The sequence below is a fragment of the Nycticebus coucang genome, chromosome 6 (genome assembly GCF_027406575.1).
Source record: "Nycticebus coucang isolate mNycCou1 chromosome 6, mNycCou1.pri, whole genome shotgun sequence".
NCBI lineage: Eukaryota > Metazoa > Chordata > Mammalia > Primates > Lorisidae > Nycticebus > Nycticebus coucang.
Genome location: NC_069785.1, coordinates 61,469,485 through 61,481,752, shown reverse-complemented (window position 1 = coordinate 61,481,752; position 12,268 = coordinate 61,469,485). Strand labels below are relative to the sequence as shown.

Below are 12,268 nucleotides of genomic sequence, written 5' to 3'. Positions count from 1 at the left end.
CCCAGAAAAGGAAATATAAATGGCTCACGAAATATGGAAATATGCTTTCCATCATGATAGTAAGAAAAATGCAAATTAGAACTACACAAAAAAAAGGTATTTTTTTTTAATCTAGAAAGTTGGCAAAAATCTTGTAGCGTTTTAAACACTGTATTGGTAAGAACATAGGGACATAGTTTTTCTCGTACCTTGCTGATAGGAGCATAAACTGGGGGATATTTCAGCAAAATCAATCAAACTTGCATGTATTTACCATTGGACTCAGCAATTCCGCTTGAGAGAATTTATCCTTCAGATATGCTAAAATGTATGCAAAATGATACATGTGTGGCATTTTTGGTAATACGAAAGTTGGAAACAACTTAAATCTTCCTCAATAGGCAACTAGTGAAATAATTGATGGCTTGGCGTGTAATAGAATTTTATACAGCCTTAAAAGTGAAGCTTCACTTATCTCTAGGGAATGATCTCCGAGACACATGTTACTTGCAACAAGCGAGGGTCAGAACACAATATGTTGCCATTTGAGAAAAAAAAAAGACCATGTATCTCTACATATCTGTATTTGTTTTGATATATGTTACATATCTCTGGAAGGATACACCCTAAGAAACTGGAAACAATGGCTGTCTTGAGGGATAGAAGCTGGGGGATTGCCAGGGAGATAATATTCTTTCCTGTATACTCTTGAGGAACTTTCTTTTCTTTTTCTTTCTTTCCTTTTTTTCTTTTTTTGGAGACAGAGTCTTACTTTTGTTGCCCTTAGTAGAGTGCCATGGCGTCACAAGTCACAGCAACCTCAAGCTCTTGGGCTCAAGCAATTCTCTTGCCTCAGCCTCCTAAGTAGCTGGGACTACAGGTGCCCACCACAACACCCGGCTACTTTTAGAGATGAGGTCTCACTCTGGCTCAGGCTGGTCTGGAGCCTGTGAACTCAGGCAGTCCACCCACCTCGGCCTCCCAGAGTGCTAGGATTACAGGCATGAGCCATCTCTCCCAGCCTCATTTTTTTTTTTGAGATGGGGGTTCTTGCTCTGTTGTGAGGGCTAGAGTGCAAGAATGCGGTTGTGTCATCACAGTTCACTACAACCTCCAATTCCTGGACTCAAGGATTCCTCTTTCCTCAGTCGCCTGAGTAGCTGGGACTATAGGCATGTGCCACCATGCCAGACTAATCTTTTCTTCCCTTCCTTCCTTCCTTCCTTCCTTCCTTCCTTCCTTCCTTCCTTCCTTCCTTCCTTCCTTCCTTCCTTCCTTCCTTTCTTCCTTCCTTCTTTCTTTCTTCTCTTTCCTTCGTTCTTCCCTCCCTCCCTCCCTCCCTCTCTTCCTTCCTTCCTTCCTGTAGAGGCAGGTCTCACTATCTTGTTCAGTTTGGTCTCAAAGTCCTGGCCTCAAGCCATCCTCCTATGACCTCTCAAAGCGCTGGAATTAGAGGCATGAGCCACTATGCCCGGGCCCTTGAGAACTTTTTTACTGTTTAAACTATGTGAATAAATTGCCAATTCAGGAAATTATAAAAATTATAAAGAAAATAGAGGCAGAAAGGGAAAAGAGAAAGCAATGAAGAGAGGTTAGAGAGCATGCAGGGAAACCCAAGGAAAGAGAGAAGATTCAAGAATGAGGATACATAAGTGATGAAAAGAAGGGACAGGAGCTCCTGATTCAACAGGACAGAGTCACGAACGGCGTTGCTGCAGCGTCATCTGTCTTTAATTTCATTCCTGGTGATGTGAGGATCCACATTGGCAGGAACAGGTAATGGGTGGCAATGGGTGGCGGTGATGGTGAGTTGATGGTCCATAGGGACTGTCCAAACTCAGTGCTCATCACGTCATACGCCAGAACTTATTCTAAAGATGAAATTTTTAGGCCAGGCACAGTGGCTCACACCTGTAATCCTACATTCTAGGAGGCTGAGGCAGCAGAATTGCTTGAGGCCAGGAGTTCAAGACCAGCCTGAGCAAGAAAAAGACTCTAGAATTAGCCAGAGGTTGTGCTGAATGTCTGTGGTCTCAGTGACACCGGAGGCTGAGGCAGGAGAATCACTTGAGCCCAGGAGTTTGAGGTTGTGGGGAGCTATCATGACACCACTGCACTATAGCCTGGGGGGTAGAGCCAGATTCTGTCTCAAAAAAAAAAAAAAGATAGACATTTTAAATGAGAATTATGTAATAGGTAACATTATTGCCATGATCGGCTGTAGACACATAACCGCCTCTTTGTTGTGGTTCTGGTTCTATCTACTAATTACAAAGTGCTCCGTTAGGCCTGATGGGTCAGAAAGCTTCAGGCAGAGCCCAAAATTCCTTATGCAGCATGAAAGGGCCTTAGACCTTTTCCTCCTAATGAGAGAAGATGGTGAGCTGCTGTCTACTAGAAAGATGAAGCGAGCCACATCTGTAATTTTAGATTCTCTAGTAGCCAACTTTTTTTTTTTTTTTTTTGAGATAGAGTCTCACATTGTCACCCCAGCTAGAGTGCGGTGGCATCACAGCTCACAGCAACCTCAAACTCTTGGGCTCAAGCAATTCTCTTGTCTCAGCCTCCCAACTAGCTGAGATTACAGGCGCCTTCCACAACACCCAGCTATGAGACAGAGTCTCGCTCTGGCTCAGGCTGGTCTCAAACTCCTGAACTCAATAGTAGGAGTTTTTTAATTGGTTTTTAAAATATTTTTATTTAACCCAGTTTATCCAATATATTTTCACTTAGTATATAATCAGCATAACAAAATTAATGAGGTATTTCAGGGACTAATAGCCACGTGTGGGTTATGACTTCCATATTGGACAGGGTGCAGCTCTAGAACGTAGGTCGGAGTGGTTCAATCCCCTTGCTTTTCTCCAATTATGTGATCCCATTCCATCCTGACACTATGAACATGGAGACAGGGACTCAGGATGCTGTTTTGTAGGTGAACTTCTCTTTACCTTAATTTATGCTGTCTCCTTCCCCTGAGATATTCACCACATGTATTAACATGATGTCTGCAGGACATCACTGAGGGTTGATGAGAAGATGTGGATGCATGAAGAGTCTCAGTTTGAAAGTCTGTCATTAAAGAAGAGAAGAGATAGAAGAGCATCCTGCCTTTCATTCTGTCCCTGAGAGAAAGCTTGAGTGTCAGCTGAGTGGTGTAGGCCAGCCAAAAAGGATTAATGGAAATCCATACACTCAGCTAGCCAGGCGTTGTGGGGGGTGCCTGGAGTCCCAGCTACTTGGGAGGCTGAGGCAAGAGGATCATTTGAGGATCACTGTGAGCTGTGATGCCATGGCACTCTTCCCAGGGCAACAGAGTAAGACTCTTGGCTCAAAAAGAAAAAAGAAAATCCAGACACTCAAAATTAATGTTACAAGGAAGAGCAGAGTTTCTATGAATCCATGAGTTTTTAAAGGAGAATAGGCATCTTTCCAAACTTTGAAATTGACCGCATAGAAGGAGTGTCCAGAATTTGCCTGTGGTGCCATTGATAATGATTCCCTAGTCAGGGCCAAGCACAGTGGCTCACACCTGTAATCTTAGCACTCTGGGAGGCCAAGGTGGGTGGATTGCTTCAGTGCAGTAGTTCATGACCAGCCTGAGCAAGAGCGAGACCCTGTCTCTCTACTAAAAATTAAAAAACTGAGACAAGAGGATTGCTTGAGCCCAAGAGTTTGAGGTTGCTGTGAGCTATCATGATGCCATGGTACTCTACCCAGGGTGACAGAGTGAGACTCTGTCTCAAAAAAAAAAAAAGTTTCTCCAGTCAGGATGGGAAGTCAGTTCTCATTTCTCAAGGCAGTTTCTCTTCTGGATGTTCAGGAGGGTGCTGGAGGAACACATTGGCTGTTACACAGTTAGTGCCTTAATCTAGTCCTCTCTGCCACAGCCTACAACCTAGTAGCCAGACTGCAGACGGTTAATGTTGACTTTTCTCTTCCTGTTTTCCTATGAGGACAATGATACAGAGCTCTTGGCTTGGAATTAGTCAGTAGCTAAAGAACATAAGCCAGAAAACTTGTTATTTCTGGAACGTGTTTAACCATAGCATGTGAATAATTAGAAGTACAAGGAATGACTCACTTGTTGAAAGACGTCTCCAACATCAAACCCTGTCTCTTGTGCTGTCTCGTGTCCATGGGGTGTCTGAAAACCAAATTACTCCCCTCGAGTAGGCCAGGGATTACGCTACACAATCTAGCAGGGACCTTTGCTGTTCAAAATGTGGCTGATTAGAAATGCAGGTTCTCGGGCTCTGCCCTAGGCCTACGGAATTCACATCTGTGTTTCTTGCACCTTGAAGTTTGAGAGACACAAGACTATATTTCATCATCTCCTTTGGGGAGGAGAAACTGATTAGTTTCCTTAAAGTAACTCTGATGGAAAGGGGATGGGATGGGGAGGTAGACTCTGGGGGGAACAGCCAGGTACCCACTGGTTTACCACTTCACCTTCCTCCCTGCTGTGATTCCTGGCTCGCTCAGAAGTACGCAAAGCTGCAGCAACCAGTTTGGAAACCAGTCCTGTAGACCCCGATGTAGGATTACAACCTGGCCCCTGGAGGTCCTGCATTGAGCCAAGGGAGTTGGGCGACCCAGACTCACAAATAGGTCTAGGTGTGTCGTGATAAAAGAATACATCTTTCAGGAACCCCCCAGGGACATGTAGATTTGGGGCCTCACTTTACTGCACCCAGAAACCAGGTCCTTAGGGGAAGTTGGGCTTCCCCTACATTGTAGGGCAGGGGTCTGCGCTTTCCTAACCTCCAGTCTGTTTGCTGCGATAGCACGTGAAGGACATTATCCTGCAGTCCAACCCATTGCTGGAGGCCTTCGGGAATGCCAAGACGGTCCGGAACAACAACTCCAGCCGATTTGTAAGTCTCGTCCCTGTACAGAGTGTCGCCTGATTGATGGTGTTGGTGTTCCTGAATTAAGTCCAGTATCTCACAGGAAATGAGAGCTTTTCGCATACCATCAGGAGGCCACCTTTTCAATCTTCATTTTCCCCAGTGGTGTGCTGGCAAGCTTCAATTTGCCCCTTGACTGAAGTTAGTTTTGAGCATCAGGGAAGCAAGCAATATAATTTTGAAAACAGTTTCAACTTGAATTGCCTAAGGAAAATAAAAATTGATAAATGTGGCAGCTTTGGTCCCGGAGGAGTTTGCTTTGTGCCCTGGAAAAAAGACCTTCTTTCTTAGACAAAGGATTCACTAGGGTTAGATGGGTATCCCAGGTATCGTTGCCCACGAGTGATGGCCTTGGTTCTTAGAACTTGGTCAGTAGCTACCGAAGGAAGCTGACAGCTGGACTGATCTGGCACGTTGGAGAGAACCTTCCTCTTCTCTGTCAGAGGGAGCTACCTACCCCTCTTCCCGGATCTGTGCTTTTGTTTGTACCTAGCCTCACAGACTGCCTTCCACCTGCCTCACTTACCCCAGTGACAAACACATTGCAAATGCCCATTTAGATGTTTCTCTGTTGGGTATCTCCTGAGGGAGTAAATAGAAGGCTGGCAAGGATGGATATGAACATATTCCCCTTGACAAAAGCCACATTTACAAAGCAACAAATGTTTGCCCAGTAACCTTGGTTTATATAGATTTTGCATCTTATCTCAACCATAGATTATGTCTGGCACTAAAGTATTCAAGGCGCCATCTGTGAGGCTGATTCTGGATGATTTTAAAATAAATAAGTGAGAATTGCAGAGAAAAACAATTTCTTTTTCACTCTTTATTTTCGAAGGAAACTTCTATTTCCAAGAGAAATTTTACTATGTTCTCACGTAATAACTAAGTTCCCTGGTGGGTTATATAGGTCAGATTCACCCTCACTTTCTTTCCTTGCTGCTGAATATTATCAAATTATTCACTTACCTATTTTTTTCCCCAGTGCATGAGTTGTGTTATCTTGGAGAAATTTCTAGGTAATGAAATAGCAAAGGAGAGATGAATAAATTTCCCATTTGCAATTTGTCCATCTAAACCTGCCATGTAAAAATGGACGTGACCAAATTTAACCCTCTAGGTGTTTTCTGCTTTCTTGCCCTTCGCTGGGAGCAGAGTAAGAATTAAATCAATGTTTTCCTTGATTTGTCCAAATTATTCTTTATCCTCCTCCACATCGGTCATTTTTTGTAAATAAATATAAAATATTATACAAGTCTGATGGAAAGATGGGAAAGATCGTGATGGGCATTTCAGACACACATTCACACACATTCATGCACTCACACACACATTTATATACATAGGCCCACGCACACACACACACTCACGTGTACATACTTACACATACCACAGACATGCTCACACACTCTCACAGAGGCATGCCTAAGACATCAAAAAAAACTCGTGCTCATGAATAATGAGAGAAATATAAATTAAAACCATCTATTTTCTCTCTCAGATGGGCATACATGAAGGAGGTTGATAATAACAGAAAAGAAACACTCTGTTCAGCGCCTGTAACTCAGCAACTAGAGGGCCAGCCACATACACCGGGGCTGGGGGGTTCGAACCCTACCCAGGCCTGCCAAACAATGAAAACTATACCAAAAATATAGCCGGGTGTTGTGGCGGGCACCTGTAGTCCCAGCTTCTTGGGAGGCTGAGGCAAGAGAATCGCTTAAGCCCAAGAGTTCAAGGTTGCTGTGATGCCAGCGCATTCTACCGAGGGCAACATAGTGAGACTCTGTCTCAAAAAAGAAAAAGAAAAAGAAAGAAAGAAAAGAAAAGAAACACTCTTGGTTGAAGACTGATACTTTTTCATTCTTTCAGGAGAGCAATTGGGCGATTTTCATAAAAATTTAAAATGCTCATTATCTTGGACCCAATAATACTTTTCAAACAAATTATCTAACTTCTCTGTACTTGGTTTAAAAGACTCCATAATATACTGTTAAAACAAAATCACAGAACAAAATTCACAATATGTTCCAATTTTTATTTTAACGTGCACATAATATAAAATGTAATTCAGATGGAAGTCAGAGTTCAATGTTATTACAGTGATTCTCTAGTAAGAGAATGTGGGCGTGAAGTAGGGTAATTGTGCTTTAAAAAGTAGACATGTAGTGTGAACCACAAAAACATATTTTCCACCTGTAAATTCTTCTAAATTTAAAAAATACATATTATGAAATATTTCAAACACTATTTTTTTTTTTGTAGAGACAGAGTCTCACTTTATGGCCCTCGGTAGAGTGCCGTGGCCTCACACAGCTCACAGCAACCTCCAACTCCTGGGCTTAAGCGATTCTCTTGCCTCAGCCACCCGAGTAGCTGGGACTACAGGCGCCTGCCACAACATCCAGCTATTTTTCGTTTGCAGTTCGGCCGGGGCCAGGTTTGAACCCGCCACCCTTGGTATATGGGGCCGGCGCCCTACCGACTGAGCCACAGGTGCCGCCCTTCAAACACTATTTTAAAATAACGTGATGAACACTTAATGTGCCTATCACACAGCGTAAGAAATAAAATATTACAAGAGTCGAAGCTTCTTTCCCTTTAATTATCAGCACAGAACATCCCATTCCTCAAGGCTGCTATCCCGCAATCCTAAATATTTAGACTTTTCACCTCTCATTAGGGGTTTAAGCCTTTTATATAACAATTTTGAACCATTTGTAAGCATTTTGCTATATTAGAGCAGCGGTTCTCAACCATGGTTACATATAAAAATCACCCAGGCGCTTTTTAAAACTATCTTAAGTCTGGGCAGCAGTCCCTAGAAATTCTGGTCTGAGGGGCACCAGGCACCTGCGTTTTGGAAAGGCTCCCCAAGGTGTTTCTAATAGGCAGCCAAGGTTGAGAGTCTTTGCTTCCAGCTACAACATATCCCGTTCCTGGGATTGGTGTCCTGTTTGGTTTCATTTTCCCTCAATTGATGGAGTTTGGGGGCAAGCCCTGAGTTGTTCCCTCCACCACATCCTAAAAGGCCAAGGTGGTGAAGCGTAGCCACCCCGTATAGGAAGCATGGGGTGCTCTTGTTCAGCAAGCTTTGCTGCGGACCCACTGGTTAGGTCCCCGCGCCTGGTACCTCTGGGTATTTGTTTGTAATTTTAGGGAGAAGGTGGAGGGGTCATCAGATTAAGGCAAATAGACAATTAGAGGATGGCCATCCTTTGTGTTCTCTCTGACACCTGCAATCAGTAGCTTAAGGACAGGAACACAGTTTGTACTCACACATTGGCACAGCACGCAGAGCACTTTTCTTGTCCTTAATGAGGTGACAGTTCTAGTTATCAACTTCAGGTGCATCTGAAGTCAGCCCTGAGATGGGTGGATTTAGTCAGCATACAAATTTTTATAATATTGAACATGAACGCAGTTAAGGCCAGGCATACTTTCTGGTTTGGTCTTAGGCTACACCACTCCCTGACTCTTTTTTTTCATTTAAATTTACCCTTTTGGCCTCTAAGGATGCTTTAGTTTTTAAGGACAGAAGTGAAACTAAGTCTACTGGGAAAAAATAAATATATCATTAATTTAACAACCTGGCTACCTTTGACAATGAAATTCCAGATTTAATTCTCCTTTGTCCCTTTTTAGCAGCAATTAATAACAACAACAGTAACAAATATCCCCAGACCCACAAGTAGCTGGAAATAACTTAATTTTTAATAAAATGTTTTTATTTTAGATAAACATTTTATTTATTTATTTATTTTTAAGATAAGCATTTTAGATGCTCCAGAGGTTAAGGGGCATTGACAGCTTTTATTTACCCAAAGCTATGAGATGAAGTCTACCAGAAGGAAAATGTGCTTCCTCTGCAAGAGGATGGCAGAGTTCACTTTTATTAGGTTAAGGGTACCACATGGTGTTTCTGTCCCATTATTTACACCTTCCAGTTTAGTAAGCAAGCGCCTATGGGGAAAATTTGCAAGGAGTCAAGTATCCTTATTTGGTCATCTGGAATGACAGATTCTCTCAATACAAAATTGTGTGATTGGTCAAAAGTATTGTTAATTGTCCAATAGGAAAAAATGAGGAAGTCTAGATTAGAAGTAGGAGTAATTCAGAGCACATCTTTCATTAGTGAGTTTCCTTGAATTATACTATATTGAAAGCCTGTTTGAAACACCATGTTTTTATTCACCAACCATTGAAGGAAATTCCTAACTTTCTTGCAGGGAAAATACTTTGAAATCCAGTTCAGTCCAGGTGGGGAACCAGATGGTGGAAAGATCTCCAACTTCCTTCTGGAAAAATCCAGAGTGGTGATGAGGAACCCGGGAGAGAGGAGTTTTCACATATTTTACCAGGTTTTCCATTATATTTTTTTCTTTCCCACTTCCTATTCCTTCTCCACATTAAAAAAATGGTCTTTGTCTCAGCCCTCCCATTTAGACAGTCTAGTCTGGCAAGCTTAGGCACATTTATGGGTTGGGCCATGCAAGTCAGCGTGCAGAATTGTGGGATGTCGCTACCCTCAAGGAGGATTCGTTCTAGTTGGAGTAATGAGACATAAATTCCTCTATAAGTTGAATAATCAAGAAAGTACTCAGAACTAAAGCAAGATGGGTCTCCACGCTGAGGCCCAGCCTGTGCCTTCCCAGTCAGCAAGGGGTTAGTCAAGGAGGCGGAGCAAGATGACAGCCGAGTAACAGCTTCCTTGCATCTGGGCACCGTGAGTCTGGGGAGATAGGACTCCAGGCATCTCTGGCTGGTGGGAACTGCCTATCATCACTCCTATGAGGATACAGGCAGTCAGCGAGAGACTTCTGGACCCCAAGAGGAGGACTAAAACAGTGGAAAACCGGCAAGTGGTCGCGGGTGTTCAATCCGTCTAAACCCGCCCACAACTGTAAGTTCAGTAGCAGCGAGACTGCAAACCAGAAAGGCCTTACCTGTGAACTGTTTTGATGTCCTTGGGCTTGGCACTGAGTTGAACTGCCCTGGGGAAGGCCTGAGCGGGAGTGCAGAGAACTTTGGCCGTTGTCTAGGGCCCCAGTCTGAGCCACTGAGCCAGACGGAGCTAATAGTATTTGTCGGTGGGTCACACGGAACCATTGTCAGTGATCTGCCCCGGCAAGCTCCGCCCTCAGGGTCGCAGAGCTAGAAAGGGGTGGGAGCTTGTAACCCAGCAACCAAGTAGCCTAAGGGTGGGGTCTGAGCTGCCTTGCAGCCCTAACCCTCAGGGGCAGAGTGAGACCGGTTTTGGCACACTGGGTAAGCAGATAGCCACTTCAGCAGTGATTCCAGCGAGAAAGCTGGGAAAGCTTCTGCTCAGCAAGTTTACAAGTTCAAAGGGCCTTTTAAGTGGGCTGAAGAGAGATTTAGGGTGTCTACCTGCTGGGGTTTGAGAAATCAGCAGCCTCCAGTCGTATCAGAACTGTGACTAACATCTCATACCCCAGAAGACCACGTGTTGCCCAGACAATATTCAATAACATATACAAACTGCTTTGTTTTTGGTTGTGTATTTTTTTCTTTTTTTTTCTTTGGTTGTTTTTTTTCTTTTTATTTTTTTTATTTTGACGTTGTTGATGTTCTTTTGTTCTTTTTTTTATTTCAATCTTTTCCATACAGATCCCTTTTTCTTTCTCAACTTTTCTAGTTTAATTATAATTTCCCATTGCTGTCTTTTTTAATAACTACAACTTCATTTTTGCTAGTGTCTCTACCGCTATCATTTGGTTTTTCACCCAATTGTATCCCCGTAAAGTTTTCTGTTTGCTTGTTTTGGTTTGATTTATAGCATTTTTGTCTTTCCTCTCTACTTGGTGGAGGTGGGGTACTGTGTCTGATCAGGTTAGCAAAGAGCTGCTGACCTCAAGGGAACCACCCAACTGGGCACTCCCAGAAGGTGGGGTTTTTTAAGATTGTGTCAAAGTACCCTACTGTACACCTATATTGCCCTGTCTCCCTCTTTCTGTACCTCTCTTCTTTTTGTCAATATTCCTTATCCCCACCCCCTCTCCTTTCTCTATCTTTCTTTTTTTTTCTTATCACTCGGTCCTCCTTTCTTTCAAACCTTTTTTGCTCCTCAACCTTCTCACCCTTCTGGTCCTGTAACCCTTAGTCCACAGGCACAAGAACTTAAAGAGCAAGAGGAAGTGAAAGGAAAATTAGGGCAAGGAAACAGATAAAAGAAATCACTCATGAGGAAGAATCAGCAGAAAACTCCAGGCAACATGAAGAACCAGTCCAGAACAACCCCGCCAAGGGACCATGAGGTAGCTACGGCTATACAGAAATGTTAGGAATGACAGAAAGGGAATTTAGAATACACATGTTGAAAACAATGAAAGAAATGATGGAAACAATGAAGGAAACTGCTAATAAAGTGGAAAATAACCAAAAGGAAATCCAAAAACAGAATCAAATCAGAGATGAACGATATGAAGAATATAAAAAGGATATAGCAGAGCTGAAGGAAATGAAACAATCAATCAGGGAACTTAAAGATGCAATGGAAAGTATCAGCAACAGGTTAGACCATGCAGAAGAAAGAATTTCAGAGGTAGAAGACAAAGTTTTTGAGATAACTCAGATAGTAAAAGAGGCAGAAAAGAAGAGAGAGAAAGCAGAACGTTCACTGTCAGAATTATGGGACTTTATGAAGCGTTCCAACATACGAGTTATAGGAATTCCAGAAGGGGAAGAAGAATGCCCCAGAGGAATGGAAGCCATACTAGAAAATATTATAAAAGAAAATTTCCCAAACATCACCAAAGAGTCTGACACACTGCTTTCAGAGGGACATCGGACCCCAGGTCGCCTCAACTCTAACCGAGCTTCTCCAAGACACATTGTGATGAACCTGTCCAAAGTCAAGACAAAAGAAAAGATTCTGCAAGCTGCCAGGAGTAAGCGCCAGTTGACCTACAGGGGCAAATCCATCAGAGTGACCGCAGACTTCTCTAATGAAACTTTCCAAGCAAGAAGACAATGGTCATCTACCTTTAATCTACTTAAACAGAACAATTTTCAGCCCAGAATTCTGTACCCTGCTAAGCTAAGCTTCAAAATTGACGGAGAAATCAAATCATTTACGGATATACAAACATTGAGGAAATTGGCCACAACAAGACCAGCTCTACAGGAAATACTTCAACCTGTTCTGCACACTGACCACCACAATGGATCAGCAGCAAAGTAAGAACTCAGATATCAAAGGACAGAACCTAACCTCCACACTGATGCAAAAGATAAAACTAAGCAATGGACTCTCACCAAATAAGACGAATAGAATACTACCACACTTATCAGTTATCTCCATAAATGTTAATGGCTTGAATTCCCCACTGAAGAGACATAGATTGGCTGACTGGATTAAA

General features: G+C 42.9%; 1 protein-coding gene across 4 annotated transcripts in view; it reads left to right on the top strand.

Annotated features, from left to right (window-relative positions):
• MYO1E (myosin IE) overlaps positions 1-12,268 on the top strand; it is a 230,818-nt gene that overhangs the window by 124,838 nt on the left and 93,712 nt on the right. For all 4 annotated transcript variants that reach the window (XM_053594008.1, XM_053594010.1, XM_053594007.1 and 1 more), the window contains exons 6-7: positions 4,767-4,856; positions 9,119-9,250. In XM_053594008.1, coding sequence (XP_053449983.1) covers positions 4,767-4,856; positions 9,119-9,250 — 222 coding nt within the window. The remainder of the gene's footprint in view (positions 1-4,766; positions 4,857-9,118; positions 9,251-12,268) is intronic.